Source organism: Hyperoodon ampullatus (assembly GCF_949752795.1).
Source record: "Hyperoodon ampullatus genome assembly, chromosome: 4".
Lineage (NCBI taxonomy): Eukaryota > Metazoa > Chordata > Mammalia > Artiodactyla > Ziphiidae > Hyperoodon > Hyperoodon ampullatus.
The window spans coordinates 81,589,238-81,615,853 of record NC_136917.1 but is presented as its reverse complement, the minus strand read 5'-3'; the positions used below and the strand labels follow the sequence as shown (position 1 = coordinate 81,615,853).

General features: G+C 36.0%; 1 protein-coding gene across 2 annotated transcripts in view; it reads right to left on the bottom strand.

Moving 5' to 3' along the window:
- Window positions 1-3,561: 3,561 nt before the first annotated feature.
- The window catches only part of PGGT1B (protein geranylgeranyltransferase type I subunit beta), a gene marked incomplete at both ends in the record, with an annotated part of 55,374 nt that continues 32,319 nt past the window's right edge, over window positions 3,562-26,616 (bottom strand). Inside the window, 4 exons of one of the 2 annotated variants that reach the window (XM_079702810.1) lie at window positions 3,562-3,743; window positions 7,328-7,436; window positions 13,201-13,385; window positions 20,915-20,960. In XM_079702810.1, the coding sequence (XP_079558936.1) occupies window positions 3,562-3,743; window positions 7,328-7,436; window positions 13,201-13,385; window positions 20,915-20,960 (522 nt within the window). The remainder of the gene's footprint in view (window positions 3,744-7,327; window positions 7,437-13,200; window positions 13,386-20,914; window positions 20,961-26,616) is intronic. The other variant, XM_079702811.1, reaches the window with a different exon arrangement.

Genomic DNA, 26,616 nt, shown 5'->3' with positions numbered 1-26,616 from the left:
CAGTCTTGTGGTCATGTCCTTCTGTTGTGCTTCCAATGTCTGTGGGGATATTGGGCTGTTTATTCTTTTATTCCTTAAAACAACTTTGAATGGGCTTTGACTATAATCCTTCTCAGGTTTTGGTTTTGTTTTTGGGTGAAATGAGTTTTCCTGTACTTTTAGGAGGAAGGGGTGCCCTAGGACAACTTTTCTTTGCTCTATGGCCCTAAAGTTCCTGTTTCATTTTCACAGAGTGATTTAAAAGATTATCTATGTCCACATATAATGTTTAGGTATATTGACTTTCCTTCCCAACATTTATCTGGACTCTCTCTTCTCTTTGTCCTATTGTACCTATCCTGTCCAATTTGGATTCTAATTCTAGCTAGGCTTTATCTCATTAGTTTTAAGATGTATACAGGACAGGGCCCAGACTGCTCTAGCACAATCATCAGACCATATCATATTGCTCTAACACTTACCTGCAAATGGGGACCTGTAGAGCCCCTCCCAGTTTCAGCTTTTGTTCTCAGACTGGCCCACTGTACTTTCTAGTGAGAAACTGGGGGCAATGCTATAGTTCTATTCTCAAGGCTGTCAGAAACCAGCTGCCTGCCTTTCACTTCCTCCCACACAGATGCTGAAACTATGTTGGTCAGTGGTTTGTCCTTATAAAACTGTATTCTGAAGTTCATGGGGACACCCTGTCATCTAGTTTTGTAGAATAGCTATCCTAGTTACTCTGGATTCGAATGGGGAGATTCAGAAACTACAATGCTGCCATCATCTTCCTCGAGTTTAAACTCTGTGGGAACTCTATTACAGAAAAGAGAGGCTTTAAAAACAATTTTATGATGGTTATGACAAATTATAATTAGGAATTTATTTCAGGAATTTACTTTATTTACTTAGTACTACGCTAAGTACTTTATATGTATTACCTCATTTGATCTTCAAACAATCTTGTGAGTTAGATTTTTCCCCCCTCATTTTATCAAAGGGGAAGTTAGGGTCCAAAATTACACTGGTGAACTGGCAGATCTAGGATTTAAACCCAAGTCATCTGACTCCAGAGCACCTCCTTCCTATACTGACTCTCAAATATTATCAGGCCCAACAGTTTCAAACTATGTACCACTGTCGGCAAAACTTCTATTTGAATTTGAATATTTATAAATAATTATTAAAAGATCTAATTAAAATGCACACATATTATAGGTCAAATCTAAAAGCACTGTAGATGATCAATAGGTTGAATTGTGTTATATGACCTGATGAACCCTGTTTTCACGCATATGCTCAAAATAAGGCCCCTCCTACCATAGTCTAAAAAATACCATACTGGAGTTGGCCATAGAGCATAGGGAACAGAGTTACTGAGACTTCATATTTCCCCTTCTTATTCTATCACCACTGCTAAAGAACCAAGTATATATATGAAATAGTGCTTATAATTTATTTTATTAATACTTTGCTTGTAGGTAACTATTTAGAAAAAGTTGGGAATAGTTTCTCCACAATTCACAATGGGCTGGTATTTTTTTGGTCAATATGCTGCTGTGGAATGTGAACATTCACTGGTCCATAAAGTTTCACAAGGAGGTCTCTCATGAGTATATCAATTAGAATCATATTGTAATATATCATCTTATGCTATTAAATTACACAAGGAGTTAGAAAATATTTAATAGTTTTTTGAAATACTTTGACCTTGGAATTCTCCTTCATACAAATACGGTTACTATTACTAGCTTTTTAAGCTTCCAACCACTCATGGCAATTCAGGAAAAAAAAAAAATGGGGGCTTTTTGAATAGTTCTAAAGCTGTTACATATATGCCATTTGAACGCCTGATGTCTACGAAATGAGTTAGTTTGAGATGTAGATGTCTTACTTTGTCAGAATTTAAACTGGTACAAACTGGAATAACTCATGGAAGGATGACATCTGTTGTTAGGCTTATTTTATCCCCACCACCAGAAAACTGATTTTATTTCTAATTAAAAAAAAATTTTTTTTTGACTTTGGCAAATTGAGGTTTAAAACTAAGCATGCCAATAATAAATGAATCATTTCTCCAAGTATATACTAGGTTTCCTTTGGGAAGGACCATTAGTTAAGGGTATTTTTTCTCCACTCTAGGAAAGAAATTAAAATAAAAATTTAAATATTATAATACCTAAACAGTGATATTAGTAACTTCGTTTTTATACTGATACTTGTAAAACTAATAATCCAACATTTATTATCACCAAGACTTTAAATGAAACCCAGTCCCTCTGGTGAAGAGATTTCCTTCTCCATTTCAGCACTACTCTCATAACTTTGAACGTCATAGAGCAACAGTGACAGATGTAATTTATTGATAAATTGATTACTAATAAAAATAAGTTTTTATACTAACTCCTTTACAATTAGCTAGGTCATAGAATGAAGAAAACAAAACAAAGAAAAGCAAAACCCCAGTCCTTAACCCCTAAATGGTACATTTCCTTCCCACTTACCTGAAAATACAAAAATATGAATGACCGTGTATGGAGCTACACCATTAACTTTACTTGAGTGGTGCTATTTTTTTTACTTAAATGTTTACTTATTTCAATTGAAAAAATGAGAAAATCATCAGTTTGAAATTAGAGCAGCTAACACACTGGGGCAACAAACTAAAAATAAGAATCCAAATGGCTAAAAATAACTCAGTTATAAAAGTATAAGTATAATTTACAGTATCACATATCTCAGAAAAAGAAACAAAACCATTAAATGGCTTTCCTTCTAGATAAGACTATTTTCTCTGCAGAAAGGGAAAAAAAGCAACTAATGATTTGAGATTAAAATCAAACATAACTGTTATTTATCCCAGCAACATCTAAAATAAATGACCCGCACAGCACAAAACTTCCCCATTCACAATCACATACAGTTATATTACTTGTCCCTCAGTTACATAATAGTCTTCTTAAAACAATCTCCCTTTAGAAAATTATTGTATTAGTTAAGCCTATTCATTCTTGCTATGAAGTTAATTTCATTTGTATAGGCCACAAAAGTTTAATTGGCACATTTTACTTAAGTCAAAATAAGTCTTCTTTTTAAAAATTATGGGATCATATGTTTTCAAAGAATAATCCCAGATACTTAATTCATTAAAGCAATGTTCTACCATCAGCAGTCAAGCTTTTTAAATGATCACTAAGTGTTCACCTGAAGATTATCAATGCTATGTGAACTGTAAACTTCTTTTGAAGATTTGTATTTATGATACAATTTTGTACTGAAAAGCTTTTTAAAAAGATAACCTTCATACATAGAGTTAGTTTGCCTCAGAGAACTTAGAAATACAGTATATAAACATTTAAGAACCACAACAGAGTCCACTGTGGTTTAAACTTCAACAAAGATTTCCTTGAAACCTAGTACGAAGGTTACTGGCTCAAGACCTTATACCAAAGTGACATCAGCACAAGATTCGATTGTAAGACTCTACCTCTTAAAAAAAAGAGCACACTTGGTTATACATGGCTTTTAACCTTGAGCTACAGTTAGGCTACAAATCCCCCCACCCTCCCAATCTAAAGTTAGTCATGTAGAGATGTGTACATTCTCTGAGCACTGTTTAGAGTCCTTGGTTTTCCAGCTCTGATGGAGATCTCGAAGGCGCTCAGAAGTCCGTGTGCTTACGTTCAGGGCAGGATGAACTTTACAAATGCCACTTTCCTCCATTAGTGACAGGCCACAAATTCCAAAGTATGCATGCAAAGCATCTGAAAATAAGGCAGTTTTATCACAACAGGCATTCTTATTTGTACAAAATATTTTAGCTACTTATCAGCCCATCACTACGTTAAAAATAAATTTAGAAAAATACTAAATACAGTTTTTGAAATATTTGCTTTCTCAAAGTCTCAAACCCCAAATTTTTAAAAACCAGGTGATCAAAATCAGATAATACATTATTCAAGAAAACATCACTAACAAAGGAGAACAGTTCCTAGCTGAAGAAGTGACATTACCAACATCCTCTGTGATTAAAGAACAAAAAGGAAGAGTACCAGTGATATAAAAGACTTCTCACTCTAATGTGTTTTCCCTTTTGCTTACTATATAATATGGAAACAAGGAGCTTTATATCATAAATAGAAATTTTTTCTTAAAAGTGAAAATAAACCTCAGAATCTAAGTAGTATTAGCCCTCCCCCCTAAGTTTTACCTCTGACAGTTCCTAAACCATATACGATGACAATACTATGTTAAAGAAGCTTAGGCAAAATAATCCATTCTGGAATGCTGTACCATATTTAATTTCCCTATTTCAGGTAATGTCAGTCATTCTAAAAATATCTGACCTGACAATAAAAACAAACACACATTCTATTTGGTCATAATAATGTGAGTGTTCATACCATAACAATTCTTCTACAGTGGCCTCACTACTGTTTCCCATCTTTCAGGGGGCAGCAACTTTCTTCCATTAAATGGCCACTGAAATCACACGGCTGTTGCTTGCCTGAGAGCCTTAAATGACTTCTGAAAGAGCTCAGAGCTCTGCAGTTATGGGAACGCTACAAAAAGCAGATTTTGTAGCAGTCAAAATTTTTTTCTGTTTTTGAGTTCGTCATCATTTATGGTTTCATGAGCTATTAAAGTTCAAAACATCTTTTGTGTCAAAAGAATTAAAGAGAAAGTTTTACTTACAAAAGTATCATTTACTTTTCAAAAAAGGAATGACAGATAGTTGTGCTCACTCAATGTTATTTGTGAAAAAGTTATTTCACCAATGAAGGTCCATGTTAATCCCCTTTTATGTCTTTTTCAGAGAATACTTAGGTTTCTTCTAGCTCATTTTCCTCTAATTTTCAGACCACAAAAAATAAACTTGATTTTTCCTATACTATTATAGTTTTCTTGCAGTTTTTCTAAAATTAAAAAGCAACATTAAATTTTATTGGATAGAAATAAGGAAACTTTTCTAGGAAAAGAATGCAACAGAAAATACACTCAGAATAAATAAAATAGGATTTTACACTTTCCAGTAATGTAAGAATAATTTTTTTTTCCTCAAAAGGATTTTTTGTAAAAGCTAATGAAATAGAAGTTGAACGTTTCAATCCTCAAAAAAAAAAAAAAACTCTTTGTCTGTAGGTGGTGACGTATTCAAGCACTTTAGATGCTGAAATATATATTTTCCTCATAATAAAACTTCATTCTTTTCATAAGTTTTTCCTATAAATGTATATAAAATCTCTGTGCGTCAAATCTGCTACTAGATTGATTTATTAGAACCAAGAATAAGCTAATTTTAAAAACTCTTACTAAAATGATTTTTATAACAGCTCTGGGAACAGATCTTTTCCACATAAATTCAATTTATCATACAAAGACTTCCTATGCTCTGTAATGTACAGGATCTGAAGACATTGTAACATATCTATAAAAAACATTACATCCAAGTATTTACTCAAATGTTAAACTTAACAACTGATCTCTCTAGAAAAAAGCTCCAAGAATTTTCTTTTAAAAAAGCTATTGTAAAAAATCAAAATGTATCTCAATATGTTTATATAACAAATGCTTTTCAAGAGACTGTCATTTCCCTGTTCACATTATTTGTTAAAACAGTGCATTATTTTTTAAAATAGTACCATGTACTGATTGAAAACAATGGAATCAATACCAAAAGAATTGTTTTCTTGAGGCACTTTTCAAACGTATTTATAGCTATGTGTTATAGATACCAAAATTTAAAAATATTATTTTGCTTTAGAAATTAAAAGCATTATACATTTTTTTTAAAAGAAGCATATTTTGCATGAAAATACACGTAAATATGGATCTCAGGAAATATTCCTGCTCACTTCAGGTAAAAAAACATGATTCCATGAGCCCCTTATTTGTATTTCGTTTCAGGTACATATTCTGACCGTAACAGTTTTATGACAAGAGAGGAGGTGAAGAGGTTCTAGACTAATAATAAAAACCATGATACTACTGCAATGCTGCAAAAACAATCATTCCTTGAATCTAGTGTCATATATTTATAGCTAATACTTGGTCAATTTGCTTATCAAAAGTGTCAGTATTCTGACTTATTTTTAACAAAGTCTTGAATTGAGTTTTTTGGAAGCTATAAATAGATTCATTTTGCTGGAGGTGAAACCTAAGGGGGAAGGGCAAGCAGCTTGGAGAATGATGCTAGCGGTGGGAGAGGAGCCAAATCCTGGGAGGGTCTTGTGTGCCCTGCCAACTGACTCTGAGTGCTAAGAAAGTTTTTGAACAATTTTAACAGACTTAACAGAAGAGTTTAGATTAGAGGTTCTCTTTTCCATCAGAGATCCCTTTGGGAGTCTGAAAAGAGCTTTGGCCCCTTTCCTCTCATTTAAGCAAATGTACATACACACACACAGAAGTGTCACTAGGAGGGGCACTGGACTAGAGGAAGACTGCTAAGACATTTGCAGAATCCTAGGCCTGAACTTGGGCCTAGTCCACCAAAGTTTTGGGGCAGGGCAGAGCATGGAGATGATAAGCTGTGTTGGCAGGCTAGGCCTGAGGGGTCTGTAGATGGCATCCATGTAGTTACTGACTTTATTATATTAGAGCATGCAGCTTAGACTATGGCCTGTCTAGGTTTGGAAAATAGCAGAATTATCCACATATTTTGAAGAAATGTCATTATTTCTGAAGAACCCTTTTAAAAGTACTTATGAAATACAAGAATCCTCTGTTCTTCACATCTATGCCTTTCCTGAGCTGGGAAAGCATGGAATACTGTATTGTCTGAATCTATTTGGTTCCTGAGTTTTAGAGAGTGAATGGCTTGAGAGTTCATATAGCAAAAGTATTCATCTAAAAAAATAAGCTGAATCTGCCAAAATTCAGAGAATAAGAGTATGGACAGTGAGGGACACCTGTATTCAGGATTTGAGATTTCTGATTTAATGACTTATGAAAAGGGTAAGAACTAGATCCCTTTTGGAGTAATTTATTCTGCAGAGCTCAAGTGATAGCTAGTAATCCTAAAGATTTTGGATGAACCAATTCTATTTTGGACAGGGACCATTCAGACCATCTGCCTTACTGCCCGCAACAAAATGAAACACTGCTAAGTGAAATATATGGAAAAAAGGGCAAACTATACCAATACATCTTGATAATCAAATCCTTCCTTTACACCCCAAATCTACCGTAAACTTAAACAATTTACCTTTTTAAAAACATTATTTAAAGTAAGTTTACAACTGTGCCTATATTTTCTATCATATGCCCTTTCTGACAAAGGTGCTTGAAGATCTACTCAAAAAATAAACAAAACAAAAGTTGCTCTGGATTTATACAAAAAATAAATTACCTGGATGACTATCTGGCCACTTGGCAAATCCCCCTACGAGGCGGTCTTGAGTTGATAAGATATAATTTCTATTTTTCTCGAAGTTAGTATACTGGAAAATTTTCAGAAGCTGAAATGACATGACAAATATATATTTATTGACATAAAACTTTCATATTGACCTTTGGCTCAATTTTCAGATATATGTAATTTAAATATGCTTTTCTCTAATTAAGTAAGGCTCTCAGAGCAAGCCTAGGGGGCTTGAGCATTTAAAATTCTCAACCACATTAACTTATTTAAATCATCTTATCAAATATACTCTCCTTTTCTTGACCCATTCACTATTTCCTTCTTTTGAACCATACCTAACTGACTTCTCTGCATCACATTTAGCTACATTCAAAACACAACTTCCCAGTATGTTCAACTTCATCAGTTATTTTTAAAAGGGCAATTTTATTAACCTATATTCTAACTCTTATGACAGGCTTTTGAACTATTAGTTACAAATTGCTGGTAATGAAAACTAAAAATATTTCAAAAAAGAGCAACAGAAATTATTAACCACGTGCTAGAGACAGTTTTGTTTGAGAATAGTAAAAAATTAAAGCTCTTTAATTAGGAAAGATACAAGGTGAGACAAATACAATTTTAGCATAAAAAATTATGTAGCTTAAAGATTTAGGACATGTATTTGTCCTTTCTCTGAAGATCCCATTCAATAGAAAAAAATAAAGGATTGTCAAACTGTGAAGAGAACAGGGTCGGGGGGTGGTGAGCAGTAGATAAGAAAGTTCAAGAAGTGTCACAAAGCAGCTGAAAGTGTGTCAATAAATCAGAGAGCCATGAATGGTATTAATGATTAATAAAGAAGCATTATTTCTCAAAAAGAGAAAACCAATAATAAGGTTATGGTACAAATAAGAAACCAACTTATTCATTCATTTGGTTTAATTAACAGAATATAAGCAGAGACTCTTTAGACTCCTGATGCTAGAAGCATTTTTCATCAAGTGGCACATAGGTCATTACATAGAAAGAAGGAACAATAATCTTAACACTGTACTTGGTTTAGCAATAAAAAATATTTATACAGCCCTAATATGTGATTACTGGTTTTCAAATTTTAAAATCAACCTACAGGCAAAGCATTAAAAATTTGATCATTGTTACTGAACAAAATATGAATGTTACCTAAGTTGACGTTGTAAAAGTAAAGGTAAACTGAAAGGTTTAGAAGGGAGAGGAAGAGAAATGGTTCAGAACTAAAAAAAATATATACCAGTAACAATTTGCTGGAAAAAGGGGAGGCCAAATCTTCATTTTTCATAGTTGGAATATGTTTTCATAGCTGGGATAATGCCTTAAAGGTGTTAAGTCAAGAAATCAGCATATCTAAAGTTATTATTTAAAGTTATCCATAAGAATTAAAATTTTTAAAAAGGTTTAAAAGTGGTTGCCTTTAGAAAGTTGTCAAAGACCACCAAGGTCATATCATAAAGACTCAAGAAACAACCTGAAGGGGCTCCTACTGGCTAAAGATGGGACAATTTGAGCATTAAAAAGAATAATGTAATAGACTAAAATGGATAAAATATATTAAAATCTGTGAGTTCACAGTGATACTCAAAGGGTAAAAAAGAAAAAACCCTAAAACCCAGTTATTTTATTGGAAAACTTTAGAGGATGCTAGGGAACCAGCTCACTGATTGAATGAACATTATTAAAATTAAGAGAAAGAATCATCTGCCTTTCTCTGTACAACCATACCTTAAGTTAAAGTGAAATTTCTTTATAAAAGAATCCTAGTTAATAAATTTAGAGGGAATGATAGAATATCACCATTTAGCAACCTCCAATGACATAATGGACCTAAGTAATGATCCTCAACGGCTGCTAAAACCATTCCGTAAGAAGATGATGAAGGCTTTTATACATCAGCAACAAACAATCCAAAAGAAAACTAAGAAAGCAATTCCACTCATAATAGCTTCCAAAAGAATTTAAATACTTAGGAATAAACCTATCTAAGCAGGTGAAAGATCTGCATGCAAAAAACTACAAAACACTGGTGAAAGATTAAAGATCTAAATAAATGGATAAACATTCCATCATCATTGATAGGAAGACCTGACATTGTTAAGATGTCAACACTACTCAAAGCAATCTACAGTTTCAATGTAAACTCTATCAAAATTTCAACAGCCTTTTTCCTAAGAAATGGTAAAGTCAATCCTTAAATTCACATGAAATTGCAAGGGGCCCTGAAGAGCAAAACAATCTTTAAAAAGAAAAATGTCAAGGACTCATACTTCCTGATGTTGAAACTTACTACAAAGCTACAGTAATTAAAACAGTAAGGACCAATTGAAGAGAATGGAGAGCCCAGAAATAAACAGATGATTTTCAACAAAGGTGCCAAGACCATTTAATGGGTAAAGAACTGTCTTTACAACAAATGGCATTGGGAAAGCTGGATATCCACATGTAAAAGGATGCAGCTGAAGCTCTTGCTTTATACCATATACAACAATCAACTCAAAGTGGATCAAAGACCTAAGCTCAAGAACTAAAACTATAAAACTGTTGGAATAAAACATTGGGGAAAATCTTCATAACACTGGATTTGGCAATGATTTCATGGAATAACAACCAAAAGCATGGGCAACAAAAGAAAAAAATAGATAAATTGGACATTTCTCCAAAGAAGATACACCGGATGGCCAATAAGCACATCAAAAGATGCTCGATATCACTAATCATTAGGGAAATGCAAATCAAAACCACAATGAGGTGTCACCGCATAGCCATTAGGATGGTATTATAAAAAAAAAAACAGAAAAAACAAGTATTGGTGAGAATGTAGAGAAATTGGAAACCTTATACATTACTAGTGGGAATGTAAAATGGTGCACCCACTGTGGAAAATAGTTTGGTGGTTTCTCAAAAAGTTGAACACATAATTACCATGTAATACACCGATTCCACTCCTAGGTAATTATCCAGAAACAGATATTTATTTTACACCAGTGCTCACTGCCACCATATCTACAATAGCCAAAAGGTGAAAACAATCCAAGTGTCCATCAACAGATGAACAGAAAAACAAAATGTGGTATATACATACAACAGGTATATTTATGCAAACATAAGAAGGAACGAAATTTTGATATATGTGACAATATGGATGGAGTTTGAGAAATATAAGCCAGACACAGGACACAGTAGATTATATGATTCTACTTATATGATGTACCTAGAATAAGTAAATTCACAGAGACAAAAAGTAGAATAGAGGTTAGCAGGGGCTGGAGGGATGGGAGAATGGGGAGTTGCTGTTTAAGGAGCACAGCTTATGTTTAGGATGATGAAAATGTTTGGGGTATGGACAGTGGTAATGGTTACACAACACTGTGATTTGTACACTTATAGTTAAACTTTATTACATTACGTATATTTTAACACCATAAAAAAAAGTGAACAAAGAAGGCTGATGGGGAACTTCATAATGGATGAATCATTTTGACAACTCTGGAGCCCTTTGATCAAAAGGAGAGACAGCCAGAGATTATATTATATGCCTCTTGATGTGATGCAATAGGAAATATATATCATCCTGACTTGATATTTAATGATAAGGAATTATGGCTGATTTCTTAGAAGTGATATTACAGTTCCATTTTTTAAAAAGCTATTTTTGTTTAGCGATTATACTGAAAAATTTCCAGATAATATAAAAAACGGTATCTGGGATTTGCTTTAAAATACTAGTCAGTGAGGGTGAGGGAAGTGGATAGGTATATGGATGAATGAAGGCTGGCTTTGGGATGAAAACTGTTGAGACTGGTTGATGAACATATTAAGGGTTCATTATATACTATTCTCTCTTCTTTTGAGTATGTTTGAAATTTTTCATAATTAAAAAAATTAAAATGGTGCACCTGAGGAATGGCACTAGAAGTGAGAAGAGAGACAGAGGCTACTGCCTTCATTTTAAATTGTTCTATTTTCCCAATTCATTTCAACCACATGTATGAATATTGTTTAAGAGAAAAAATTAGGATATTATAGTAAGTCCCCACATACGAACCTTTAAGTTGTGAACATTCAAAGATGCGAATGTTCATTCACATGTCCAATCGCGTTAAGTCAGTTCACATGTCTGGCGTACACTGTCACATGCGTGCATCCTCTACAAGTGGTTGTGCTTTTTGTGTACTCTACTGTACAGTACTGTATACAGTACAGTAGTACAGTATCTTTATTTCAAGCTAGATCTGCAAGAGGACGACTTCATTGAATTCCTTCCTGTGCAACATGAGTTTACTAATGAAGACCTGATGGAACTGGAGGCCCAGAGAAAGGATGAAGAGAGACAAGAGGAAGAAGTAGTAACTGAAGAACTGAAGAGATTCATGATGCAGAAAATGGCAAGGGGATTTTCTTTATTTGAGGAGGCACTGTTAGTTTTTGAGGCACAGGACCCGAATGTAGAACGGTACATGAAGGTTGCAGCAGCTGTTCAGAATGCAATCCAGTGCTAGCGTGTCATCTATGACGAGAAAACAAGAGCTAGTACTCAGACATCACTGGATCGTTTTTTCAAGAGGGTAGATAGAACTGAATCCAGCAAGGAACCAGAACCTGTGCCATCCACGTCAGGTGTGAGTGAAATTGCAGCTGCCCTCCATCTCCTGTTGCTGACGATCCTTCAGCTCTACCATCTCCCACCTCCTCTCCCTCCTCCAGTCAGTAACTCTTCTTACCTGTTCACTCGATGCCAGCCCCTGTATGCCAGCTGCGGTACTGCACTATTGTACTTTTTAAAGTACTATACTGTAGGATTAAAAATGTTTTACTTTGGGCTTCCCTGGTGGCGCAGTGGTTGCGAGTCCGCCTGCCGATGCAGGGGACGCGGGTTCGTGCCCCAGTCTGGGAAGATCCCACATGCCGCGGAGCGGCTGGGCCCGTGAGCCATGGCCGCTGAGCCTGCGCGTCCGGAGCCTGTGCTCCGCAACGGGAGAGGCCACAGCAGTGAGAGGCCCGCGTACCGCAAAAAAAAAAAAAAAAAAAAAAAAGTTTTACTTTTTGTGTTTGTTTTTTACATATTATTTGTGTGAAAAGTATTATAAACCTATTACAGTACAGTACTATACAGCCGATTGTGTTAGTTGGGTACCTAGGCTAACTCTGTTAGACTTACGAACAAACTGGACTTATGAACGCACTCTTGGAACGCAACTTGTTCATATGCAGGGGACTTACTGTGTATAGATGATGAACATAGACTTTTGTTAGATTCCTGAATATCAGGCCTAGATGATACGTTTTAAAGGCAAAAAAGGCAATTTTAAGGTATTGAAAACTTGTAGGTACGCAATGGCTAATAAGCTATGTATTTAGGTACATCAAAAGGTAGTAGAGATGGGGAAAATGTATGAACATATTAATCAATACATTTCAGAAGGCTTACACAAATAAATTAATACAAAATAGAAAACCTTAGATGGTTTTTAAAGGAATGACCCATGGTTTATCTTTTAAGATTATATTTTCCCATAAACCCTTTACTGGTATGTTCAGACAGATCGCCCCACTAGACAGACCACCGATCAGTTTCAGGTACAAGTTTTTTATGACATTACACTTACTTTCTTACATAGGTTCTGGGACACTAGAGCTTTATAAGAATAGAAATTTCTAAGTAGTACAACAGATAACTGAATTCTGTGGAAAAACCATACAGAGACTAGCTTTGCCAGAGCAACAGGAAAAACCTTTTGCCCTAAACCTAACAATATTTAATGAACATTACAAAGACCAAACCCTTTAAGCACAGTTTTTTTTATTAACAAAGAGTAAAGGTTTCTCATTTTTATTATTTCTCTTACCTTTAGAGTTGCTCCCACCCAAAAAGAATAACAGGTGTCAACAGGCTTATTAGGTCTTCCATGATAACCATTTTGTTGTCTCATTATACACCACCTCTTTATCCTGTTCAATTCTTTTTCTGAAAAAACTTCTTCTAGTTTACCCATCAGGCACAGTGATGCAATGCCACAAAAAGTTGATCCTCCTGTTAATTAAAACCACACAATACTTTAAACTTATTAGATGTCTAGGAAAATAATATGACATGATTGAAGAAAAAAAGGGTTAAATAACTCCAGAAAATAGTGAAATAAAAGTAAAATTAAAAGACAATTAATTTTACTTTTATTTCACTATTTTATTTACCTTTATTTCTATTTAAAATAGAAAACTATTTAAAATAACCACTAAGCACTGGAGTTTTCAATATGAACTTGATGAAATAGAAAAAAATTAAAATAACTTAAAGCTGTAAGAACAATTTTTTAAATGAAAAAAGATTTAGAAAGTAGTTCAAAATTATATGGTTAATGGGAGAGTTGAAACTAAAATCTAGAACTCCTACTCCCTGTCTTCTACTCTATCACCTGAGTTTGATTTTAATTCCCTTAAAGACAGTGTATTGCTTATGAATTGAGGTTCCATCTGCCTAAAGCTGCAGACTGATTTTCACATATAACATAAACTAGAAGCTTATATGTCAGCTTAAGAAATTTAAGGAAGAAAAGTTTCAGCAAAGAGAAACAGTGTGTGTGTGTGTGTGTGTGTGTGTGTGTGTTGGGGATGGGGGTAGTGTGGAGAAGAAAACTGTATCTGGAAGTAGATGCACAATACATGTCCATGCTCACTATGGTAGACTGACTAATGCCCCCCAGTGATATCCAGGTCCTAATCCCTGAACATGAGCATGCTACCTTATATGGCAAAAAGGACTCTGCAAATGTGATGGAAGTTAAGGATCTTGAGACGGGGAGATCATCCTGGATGGGGTGTACCCTAAGTGTAACCACAAGTGTCCCTATAAAAGCGGGGGCAGAAGGAGAGTAAACTACAGTCAAAGAGGAGGCATTGTGACTATGGAAGCAGAGACTAAAGTGATGAGATAAGAAGTCAAAGAATGTCAGCAGTCACCAGAAGCTGAGAGACAAAGGAACAGATTATGCCCTGGAGCCTCCAAAAAAAACCTGCTCTGCTGACATCTTGATTTGAAGCCCTGTAAGATGCAGTTCAGACTTCTGGCCTCTGGAACTGTAAGAGAATAAATTTGTGTTGTTTTATACTCCTAAGTTTATTAAAATGTTATAGCATCAATAGAACCAATATAGTCACAAAGGTAATTACTTTCCTCGGGAAATGAAAAGTCAGTATTTTTCCATAAAGGAAAAAACAACACCAAAACAACCCCCACCACTTTCCATTGGCGTTATCTGCTGTCAACTCCAAACAATTTGAAAATACTTATATTTCCAATTTACTACAACTTGACCTAGTGATTTTTATTAATTCCATCTCTTTAAATAGATTGTTCCTAATATGCCTCATCCTGTAACTTTCCTTTTGGTGTTACAAATCTTGGCTGTATTCTCTGGCAAAGGAAAAGTGAGCATTCTCTCTAGAAAATGCAAGGCAGCTATCACATTAAAAGGGTCACTGTCAAAAAATAAAAATAAATAAATAAAAGGGTCACACTGTAAGAACCATTTAGTCTTCAGAATTTTTCCCAATGGAAAAAAAAAAGGGAGATCTATGTTAGTCATGAGTGAATTAAAATAAAAGTAAAACAAATTTATCATAACCTTTTAGAATTTCTATTCAGCAACTATCAATGTTATTTCCCCTTCAATGACCTACTAGTTTCAATTTCTCTTTCATGAGAAGCTGGCCATGACTTCAGGTATTATTACATCATTAAATATAAAGCCTCTAAAAGAAAGTACATAATCTTTAAAACTATCTAGCAAGAAATAAAGACACATTTAATTGTTACTCTCCAAAATAATTGTTCGAATTTTTTAAAGCAAACTGGCACAATTCAAAATAAAAATACTCTTTACTTTGCCCAAATGACCAGATTTTGAAAATGACAATTTCTGAAGTAAGCCTGGTCTCTGGGTAGCCAAATACAGTCATTACAAAGTCTATTCTTTAAGCTAAAATTCACTTATCAACATTTACCCTGAGAGGTTCCTGTCTAAACGATTTTAAAACACCAGTTCTAAAAACCTGGATTAAAAGTAGGATGTTAGAAGAGTGTTAGAGGCAGACATAAAAACAGCAAGAAAAGACAGGTAACATTCTGACAATAAGTACAGTAAGAAAAAGCAGGCACAAGAACTCAACTAGAATATCCTTTTGGGGCTAAATAGGATTAGGTCAATGATTCCTACAAGCTTCAAAAAACTTCAAGAATGTTACATCACTATATATATTAAAGTACAATTTAAGAATTCCTTCTCATAATAATGATCTGAATTCATCAAGAAAAGATCAAATTCTGTTCATTATGCCCTGGTTGAAGAAGGTTATGAAAATAACCTTCTTTATCGAAGGCATGTAAGAGTACGAGAATATTAAGGCACATTCAAATAAGAGAAAGATTTCCACCTGAAATTGCTGAAAGTTTGCCACCTAAAGTGGAATGCTTCTGTTATGTGGATAATTAATGTACACAGAATACCACAGTCATAAAAAAAATCACAGCTGGGAGGGACTGGTTCTCTCTTTACAACCTACCCCAGTTCTTCCAGTTGCAGGGTAAAGGAGGTGTTACTGACTCTGGTTCTGTTTGCTATGCTTTACTTATGTTTTAACTTATTGTTCCCGTAAGGTTTTAAAGCTCGTTTTTAAGCATTCTCTTAGTATCTATTTGTATATACCAAACAATTTGAAAGAATCTATGTGCTCTGAAATGTGTAATTTAAGATGGTCAACAAACATACAGCTAAAGTAGAAAGCTAAGTAAACAGGTACACAAATAAGTACACCATTTTACTCTTAAACACCACATGAAAAAGGTAAAGTGAGGTAGATTCAAGGGAGTTGAATGCTTGGATGAAATCAGGCCAAGTAAAGTTTAATACTTCTCTTCTAGATTAAGGAGTAGAGATATTCTAAAAGAATCATGGAATCAAATTAATATATCTGAACTTTTACATTATGAACCTCAAGAGGAAAAGTAGTTTCAATCCTAGTGAAGTAGGAAAATCTAATTCTTCCAAAACACATGAACATTTTCCCCTAAAGCTGTACTATCATAAAAGAATCACTAGGATAAACAGAATCATAACATTTGATGATCATGGCCTAGAAGGGTACAATGTGCCTATTTAATTTTCGTGACAACTGGACTCCAGGCTAAGCAGGTGTTGGAGAACAGCAGTTGAGTTAAAAAGAAAAAGAAAACAGTATATTAAGTAGCATTTAGACTGCAGAATTAGGACAAAAAGCACATGAAGAAACTTGATTAACATCAAACTGTAGCAGAAGTACACATTCTAAATTCAGCCTTCCCAGCTTTGGGGTGCAGAGTGGAATACAGCATAACTAACTCATCAAATATGTACTGAACAACTACAATATTCAAGGGCATATGGAGTATGACATAAATAAGACACGATCAGCTTACAACCTAGCAGAGAAGGTAAACAGACGTAAATGGTACGAACCAAGTATTACGGGAATATAGAAAAGGGAGAAATTGCTTAGGGCTAGGGGTGACGAGAAACAATGCAAGATTTTACAAAGAATGTGACAGTGAAACTAGGCATAGAAAGATGGGTAAAATTTGAAGTTTAAGAAAAGGCAAATGAAGAGAAGTAAAGGGGAAGCATTTCAAGTACAGGAAAAAGAACATTAGTAAAGTCCAGGGGTGAGAAGGCATGTAAGAACATTTGGAGAATACATTTTCTCTGCAACCTAGAGCGCATGGAAGGGATCTCTCACATTACAAAGCTAGGCTGGCACTGGACCACAGAGAACTAAACTAAGGGATTTAAATATGGGCAGAATGGTACTGCTGAACAAGCATAGGGTTTCAAGACACTTACCTGATATGTGAGCCTAGGAGTTAAGTTACTTACCTTCTCTGAGTAAAACGACAATAATCACTGTGGTGGTTTTATACTGTGTTAACTTGGCTAAGCGAGAACTGTTTCCCAGAATCCCCTTCTTTATATGGTCTGAAGCTAGATAAATCTGTGTGAGATCTCTAAGGTGGAAGTGAAGCAGTAGCCATTGCCCTGGTTGTGGGCACAGAAGGTAAGAGACAAGGGTAGAGGTGCTGTGAGAGTCTAGCTTGCCCTTATTCTCCCATATACTTGGAATCCAAGTTTTTTTTACTTCTTGCTCTAGTGACACCAGGCCCATGAATGGATGTACGAACAACAGCCTTCCAGTTACATTCTGGCAGCTGGATGCACCTGGCTCTCCAGATTCCCCTGCAAGGTCTCACTTGTCCACCTGTGCCAGTGCCTCAGGAGAGCCTGTCAGTGACTCTTTCCTGATCCACCTACTACCCCTTTCAGGGCCTTACTTCTCCATCTTCTTCCACAAACATGTAAAACCTTACTCCTATAATAAACTCCTAGTCTGTAATATTCATAGTGATTTTGCTTCTGATTGAATCTAACTAATACAAAGATGTCCACTCTCGGAGGGCTAGTGTGAGGATTAAGTGAGAATAACTGTTAGCTGGCACAGAGCAGCTGCTTAATAAATAAATTCTTTTCCTTTTAAGTTCGTAAAAGGTTATAAACTGGTGACTAATGGAGGACTGGTGTGACTGGCAAGTGAAGAACAACAACAACAAAAAACAGAACAGGAGATTAAACACCCCAAATTCTGGATTTCTGGCTCTCTGAAAAATCAGTAGATAAGAATAGTTCCACATTCCTGAATAGCAAAAACAGACTTGGAAGGAAGGAAAGAGCAGAATGATGGTTTTTAAAAATGTGCAGCTTGAGAGATATAAAGGTAGCTAGCTATGCCTGGCAGGCACACAGAAAGGCGGTATGCAGCTCAGAAGCAACAGTATAGATTTGGAAACAAAGTGTGGGTGCCATCACCCCAGGGATGATTGACAGAGAACCATCTGTTAGTTCATTTAACTATGTGCCACATGTTACAAGTGTGGAAGATAAAACAGTGAATAAAACAGGCCAAAACCTCTGATCTCATGAGGCATATATTATGTGGAGACAGACAATAAACAAATAAATAAAATAAAAGTGATATGGAGAAAAATAAAGCCAGAAAGGGGGACAGAGAATGGGGTATGTATCTGTGGTTGGTTTGCAATTCTAAACAGGAGGTATGTTTGTGGGTGGTTTGCCATTTTAGAAAGGGGGCTTATCCAAAAATATAATTTGAGCCAATACCTGAAGGATGTGAAGTGAAGCCAGGTATTTGCTAGGGATGGGAGTGGAGGATTCTATATAGAAGGAATAGCAAGTATAAGAGTCCTGATATTTAGAAAGATGAATGATCCAAAGAAAAGAAGAAAGTTGGACTAAGATAAAGAGGTGAGAGGAAGAAACAAAAATGGTGAAGGAGCCAGAAACAACTTGTCAGGAAGAAGGACAAGAGGAATTTGATACTTCAAGAAAGAAGGGGGAGAGGCTAACAGCTTCATTTGCTTCAATAAATAGAAGATGAGGAATGAGAAAAAGACACTGGATTTGAAATGTAGATCATTCATGACTTTAAAAGAAATATTTCATTTAAGTTGCTGAATCTTACACAGAAAAATTAAAGAACAAGCCATTTGTGTAGAAGGGCAAATAGTATACCTGGACCACTATTCTAAAAAGATTAATAAAAGGAGAAAAAGGGAGAACACCATGACTTCAGAGTGCCCAATCTGCAGGACTACTTTTTAGAAAAAGGTTTCTCTTGCCAGTGTAGACAGTGATAAGATAGGGAAGGGAGGCTATACCAAAGCCTTCTAGAGCAGTACTTCTCAACCTATCTAACCTTACAGCACACAAGAACATTAAAACGTCTGACATTTGTAGGACACACAGCGGTGACCTGAGGAGCGAGCTCCTGGCACCTAAATGGGAGCTCTAGACACCTAGGTCTTGGCTGCTTCAAAGGCTGAGGCAGCAATAGCTTGGCATGCCTATAGCCCATTTGTAGCACACCCTGTACTGTGGCACCCTGAGTAGGAAGCCCTCCTCTCGGGCTTTAGACCTTAAACCTACCAAGACAAAAAGAGTGTAAAAGGAAGATGTAAGCTTTTTGGCATGAACCACAGCCCAGCAATGATGATCTTGCTGGGTGTGATCCTACTCGAGTCATACTGACTCCAAATCACTACCTGTGTGACTCAGCAAGATTTTTTTTCCATCAGAGAGTATCATGTTTGAGCGGCCCTCTCTGTTTCATATCCCAGGGAACGTAATCCCAGCTTCTGGGGAACAGTGTCTGTTCCACAGGTCTCCTGCACTGCGAAGTATCTCCTCAGCCTGAGTGCCCATTAACATCCTTTACGATAGTGAGCCCAGACCTCGTCTTCTCAGAAATTCTTATAGATGCCAGATTTCCTCTTTGTGCAACTACAAGTATATCCCTCCTTACCAAGTGGTGATGACCAGTGACATAATTGCTACTGCCACCCCCAATCTCATATAGACATACACAAGAATTATGATGTCCTAATTATAGTATGGCTTCAGAGGACAATCCAAGACAGTTTTCTATACGCCCCTTAGTGACACATATACTCTACAAATACCACCAAAGGAGGCAGTGAAAATGTCAAGAGAGGGAGGAGATACCTGATAGGACAGGTCCTAGGGAAAGCACAAGGAATGTGTTTTAAAAAAATGTTTATACATGGTTTACAGTTTACAAACCAGTTTCCCTCATATCTCTAACAATAATTTTAAAGAAAGATATAATTATTTCTACTCTGTTGATGAGGAAATCCTCAGAGAGATTAAGCAAGGGGTCTAAGCCACATAGCTAGTGTTAGGGCTGAGACCTGAATATTGATGTGTTCTTTCTACTCTATTGTGCTAGCAGAGGGATGGACACACAGGTGAGCGCAAAAACACTGCTGTGTGATGAAGAGGAAACAAGGATTTCACTCAGAGAGCCTCCCTGATCTGGGCTCTTTTTTTTTTTTAAAAAGGAGCATGGAAGTACATTTACTTCTACATGATATATTCCACTTGAAAGAGTTCAGGCTATTGATGTTTTGACAAACTAAGTGACTATCGCTCACTCTGGTTCTGCCAAAATTGAGGGAAAGTGTGAAAGGAGAGACTGTATTAATGTACGCAGTGAACATATGCTATGTGGCAAAATGTTTTATCACTATGACTTAGGACAATTATATTAAGGAAGGTAAAAAAATTTTTTTTCTTCACAAATTCATTGATTCATGTTTAATATTCTGTATCTAGCTTTTTAGTGTTACACCAAAGAAGAAAATGTACTGTTTTCTTCTAACTATTTTAAATCATCCCAAGATGTTTTCATGCAACTAACAGCTGAAATGATCACCAGAAAGTACTGTTTGAACATTCTGGTCTGAATAATCTCTGAATGGTTACTGACCTAGGAGAGGCTTGAGTTGGCACAGCAGTGTCAACAGAGAGAAGTAGGAAAGAAGACAGTCAGGCTGCACCAAGAGTTGAGACAGACTTCTGAGGTCCTACATGTTGAAGATACCATGATGTTATTTGAAGGAACAAAAGAAACTACATGTCCATTTATTTTAAGATGCCTTACCATGAGATTCAAGTCCAGCTCCCTGTGCCAACCCATTGTCATAGGACTGAAAAAGAAAAATATGTTCAGTTTAATAGGGAAATAATAATAAATAAATAAGTTGTCATTATGCTAATTTTTGGTTTCTTGATCTAATTTTAGTTCTCCTTTATATTTTTCAAAATATGCACTCTTTCCCACAATGAAACAGATCTAGGCATTTTCAAGTACCTGCTCTTGTCTTATTCACCAAGCCAAATCAGTAAATGTATGCACTAGGCATATTCTGAGAATAGACAGTTCAAAGATGGCACCAACATATTTAATTTCTACCCAATAAGAAGCCCCAACCTTTATTCTCTCTCACTTGCAAGAATATATGAATTTAAGGAAAATGTAAGGATTTTATACTCCTATAACATTATAAACACAAAACAAAACTATTTTGAGGCTCTTGGGTAGCCGATGATAATGGTGCCTGCCTAAATTTGAATCTCCCCACATATCCCACAAAATCAAAACAGGATAAGAACAATACAACTACATAAAACTGAAACCTTGTCAAAGCTAGAAGACATGCTCAAGCTTCAAATTTCCTGTCTATAGAAAAAGAAACATCAAATCCCACACTCCTGACATACTTTTGCAGAGAGCAAGGGCAATCTATGAAAACTTGTGAGGAAGAGAGGAGGGGCGCTAATGGCAGGTCTGAGATTACCTAAAATCACTAGCTTAAATCACTAGGAAAAGCCTGAGTGTGAAATACAGGCAATCCTTGCTTTGCACAGTTCCGATATACACAAATTCCAGGTATCCTGGCTTAGTTAAGTAACATAGTATGGTTCAAGTTTCAGTAATAACAATATATTAACAGTGAGCAACTGCATAAAGTACAAACTTGCTGCTAGCTCCTCAGTCCACAAACCATTACATACATAATAGATGTGTATCACAATCAGTGACCAATCACGTCACCTTTTTCAAAGTCTGTAATTGTCACTGCACATGTTTTTCAGTTCACACACAGACAGCAATGTATGTGGCTGTGCTGTCTCTTTGTCTTTTAGTGATACCCACATGATGTTTTAAAAACATAATCAGAAAAGGAGACTGGCTACCAAAGATGAAAGTGCAGTAAAGAAATGAAAAGCAGGGCTTCCCTGGTGGCGCAGTGGTTGAGAGTCCGCCTGCCGATGCAGGGGAAACGGGTTCGTGCCCCGGTCTGGGAAGATCCCACATGCCGCGGAGCGGCTGGGCCCGTGAGCCATGGCCGCTGGGCCTGTGCGTCCGGAGCCTGTGCTCCGCAACGGGAGAGGCCACAACAGTGAGAGGCCCACATACCACAAAAAAAAAAAAAAAAAAAAAAAAAAGAAATGAAAAGCAGTAACACTGAAAGTGAAATTGAGATCAAACAGAGTAATAAAAGAAACAGCTATCATGACAGTGCTGGCTGATTGAGACTAGATATGCAGTCAGAAAAATCAAGTGAAGGCGAAATATCTACATAAATGAGAAAAGTGGCTCTGATGAAAAAGATGGAGATGTTCTAGAGAAGAGATGCTGGCAAAAACTTCACATAAAAGGAACTCTCAGATATTTCACAACAATGAAAATGCAAAGGACAGAATGTTGGAAGCTGATACAAACTTAGAAAGGAGTATGATCATTTACCAAGACAGAAAAGATGCCTGCTCCATATTATAAATTATATAATGAGAAGACAAACAGTGCTGTTCAAACTACTATTGATGAATTTTTTTAGACAGAAAACACCTCAATTTTCAATATTGCTAATGTTTTAAATTACGATGTACTAATAAATAAACACTGGTTTTACCATTAAAAAATTCTGTGTACATTTATAACAGTAATAGTTTTTAATGTTTTGGCAAAAAATTATAAAGGTCACAGAACAAGTGTCATTTTTCCCACTGATGATTAAAATCACTGTGCATCATTTCAGCCTGCAAGACCATCATCACAGGCTGGCACTACCAGGCAAAGCAAGGATGCCTGTACTGTAGGAGCTCTGGTAACACTGAACAGTGACTACAGAGAAGAGACCGAGGAGAGTGTGCAAGTCAAGGTGGCAGCATTCAATGGGCATAAGTCTGGTGAAGACAGTTAAAAAAGGAAGGGAGAAGGGCCCACTGAAGACCAAATAAATGAAAACTCCGAAGAGCAAAATGCAAAAACCCGGGAAGCAAAAGAGAACCTTTCTCCTACCAGAAAATCACAGAACTCACAAACCTTCCCCAATCACTAAACAAACAAGCCAACAAACAAAAAGACACTCTAAATTAAAGAAATCATACTTTGTTTCTCTGCACTGAAAAGAGGGCACTCTTAAACTAGGAATTCTTGTAAGAAAAAAAAAATCCACTAATGACTAAACAGAAAAAGACAAATCTACACAAAGTAACTCTGAGATGAAAACACAACAATCAGAATGAAAACATCCCAGGATTAGGAAAATCTGCCTTCACCTCCAAAAAATGGTGATAAAGCAAAGGAAAACTGTAATACAGCACCACAAACTCAATTGCATATCCTCAAATAAGCATTTGGGAATATGAAAAGAGATTTAACGTTAAAAAATGAAAAGGATAAACAGTAGGAAGAAATAAAAATTAAATGATTTCAGGAAAACACATTAAGGGACATTTAAGAAAGGCTGAAAACTGCAAAGAGAATAAAAATGAGATAAAGAAATAAAAAGGGTCAGAGGGAAAGTGGTTGAAATGAAAGATAAGCAAAGAAAGAAAACAAAAAATTGGAATACCTAAAGAAAAAGGAAATATAATGGACTACAAGTAGAGGTCAGCAAACTGGGGACTACAGGTTAAATTTGGCCTGTGGCCTGGTTTTGTACAGTCCTAAAGTTAAGAAAATGGTCAAACTCATTCCTAATAAAATAAATGCAAGTTAAAAACACTGAGATACCATTTTTCACCCCTCACATTGGTAAAAATAAAAACTGTGTGAAAACACATTCTATTGGTGAGACTGTGTGGACACAGGCACTCTCATACACTGGTGGGAATACAAATTGGTTCATACCTTTTGTAGAGAAAATGGGCAATATCTGATAAACTTTATGTGTGCATTTACTTTGTTTTTTTATACAGCAGGTTCTTATTAGTTATCTATTTTATACATACTGGTGTATATGTCATTTCCAATCTCCCAATTCACCATACCCCCCGCTTTCCCCCCTTGGTGTCCATACTTTTGCTCTCTACATCTGTGTCCCTATTTCTGCCTTGCAAACTGGTTCATCTGTACCATTTTTCTAGATTCCACATATACGTGTTAATATACAATATTTGTTTTTCTCTTTCTGACTTCACTCTGCATGACAGTCTCTAGGTCCATCCATGTCTCTGCAAATGACCCAATTTCATTCCATTTTTATGGCTGAGTAATATTCCATTGTATGCATGTACCACATCTTCTTTATCCATTCGTCTGTCGATGGGCATTTAGGCTGCTTCCATAACCTGGCTATTGTAAACAGTGCTGCAATGAACACTGGGATGCATGTGTCTTTTTGAATTATAGCTATCTCTGGGAATATGCCCAGCAGTGGGATTGCTGGGGCATATGGTAATTCTTTTTTTTTTCCTTTATGTTCGTTTTATTTTTTCATTTTGAAAAAAGCATAACATATGCTTTTTTAAAATTATTAAAATAAAACCCTAGAAAAGCATAACACATTTTTAAAATTTTTTTATTTTATCAAAGGTATATACATCCATCATTTAGAAAATTAAATGGTACTGAAAAATTTATAACAAAAATTTCTAACAAAACAGTGATTCCCTGCATCATTCCTCACACTCCTCCAGTACCCCTTTCCAGAGGCAACCACTTTTCAGTATTTGGCCATTTCTTCTGGAGTATACATCTTGGTGCTTCCAAATAATATGCCTAGATCATACTGTTTTAAATTGTGACTTTTAGACATATTCTATCATTTATTATGATAGATAAGCATCCAACTCTCTTACACCCCATTCCCCTCTGTTCCTGTGCCCCATGCTCCGAGGATACTACACTTTGCTTAAATCAACTTCTGTGATTATGTAAGTTGTCTACGAAAATACAATTCACAGTTGAGCACTGTGGACTATGGTTGTTTCTTTTCTTATGTTTCCTGAAATTAACTGTTACCTTTTCCCCCATTTGTGTGTTTTACTTTGTACTGACCGTCTAATAGACACATCTTCTGATAGACACAGTCAACCACCATTAGACACCTACCAGTGCCTGTCTTTCTCTTGAACAGAGCTCCCCACTCCTCCACCCTTGTCCTATCTGGGTTGAGTGCTCTCCACACTGTTGCAGAGCTGTCATCTGGGGACTTCCCTTCACTATGAACCTTGGAACTTCCTATGTTTTTCACCTGAGTTGGATTTCTTATCTCTTCCTCTTTCTTGGTTTACTCTTCTGTTTTGGTGGAGAACATCCTCTAGAAGTCAAGGCAAAGAAGGATCTTCCCTTTGTCCCAGTGTTGTGAAATTTCACAATAATGTTCCTGTGTTTGAGCCTATTTTCATCCATTATAATGGGCCCTCCAGTGGTCCTTTCAGGATATCTGGAAACTCAGATCTTTCCCTTCTGAGAAATCTTCTTGAACTTTTTTTTAACATCTTTTTTGGAGTATAACTGCTTTACAATGTTCTGTTAAGTTTCTGCTGTATAACAAAGTGAATCAGCTATATGTATACATATATCACCATATCCCCTCCCTCTAGAGTCTCCCTCCTACCCTCCCTATCCCACCCCTCTAGGTGGTCACAAAGCACTGAGCTGTTCTCGCTGTTCTATGCAGCTGCTTCCCACTAGCTATTTTACATTTGGTAGCGTATATATGTCAATAATACTCTCTCACTTCGCCCCAGCTTACCCTTCCCCCTCCCCACGTCCTCAACTCCATTCTCTTTATCTGCATCTTTATTCCTGTCCTGCCCCTAGGTTCATAAGAAACATTTTTTTTAGATTTCATATATATGTGTTAGCATACGGTATTTGTTTTTCTCTTTCTGACTTAATTCACTCTGTATGACAGAGTCTAGGTCCATCCACCTCACTACAAATAACTCAATTTCATTTCTTTTTATGGCTGAGTAATATTCCATTGTATATATGTGCCACATCTTCTTCATCTATTCATCTGCCGATGGACACTTAGGTTGCTTCCATGTCCTGGCTATTGTAAATAGTGCTGCAATGAACATTGGGGTACATGTCTCTTTTTGAATTATGGTTTTCTCAGGGTATATGCCCAGTAGTGGGATTGCTGGATCGTATGGCAGTTCTATTTTTAGTTTTCTAAGGAACCTCCATAATGTTCTCCATAGTGGCTGTATCAATTTACATTCCCACCAATAGTGCAAGAGGGTTCCCTTTTCTCCACACCCTCTCCAGCATTTATTGATGTAGACTTTTTCATGATGGCCATTCTGACCGGTGTGAGGTGATACCTCATTGTAGTTTTGATTTGCATTTCTCTAATGATTAGTGATGTTGAGCAGCTTTTCATGTGTTTGTTGTCAATCTGTATATCTTCTTTGGAGAAATGTCTATTTAGGTCTTATGCCCATTTTTGGATTAGGTTGGTTTTTTTTTTAATATTGAGCTGCATGAGCTGTTTATATATTTTGCAGATTAATCGTTTGTCCATTGCTTCGTTTGCAAATATGTTCTCCCACTCTGAGGGT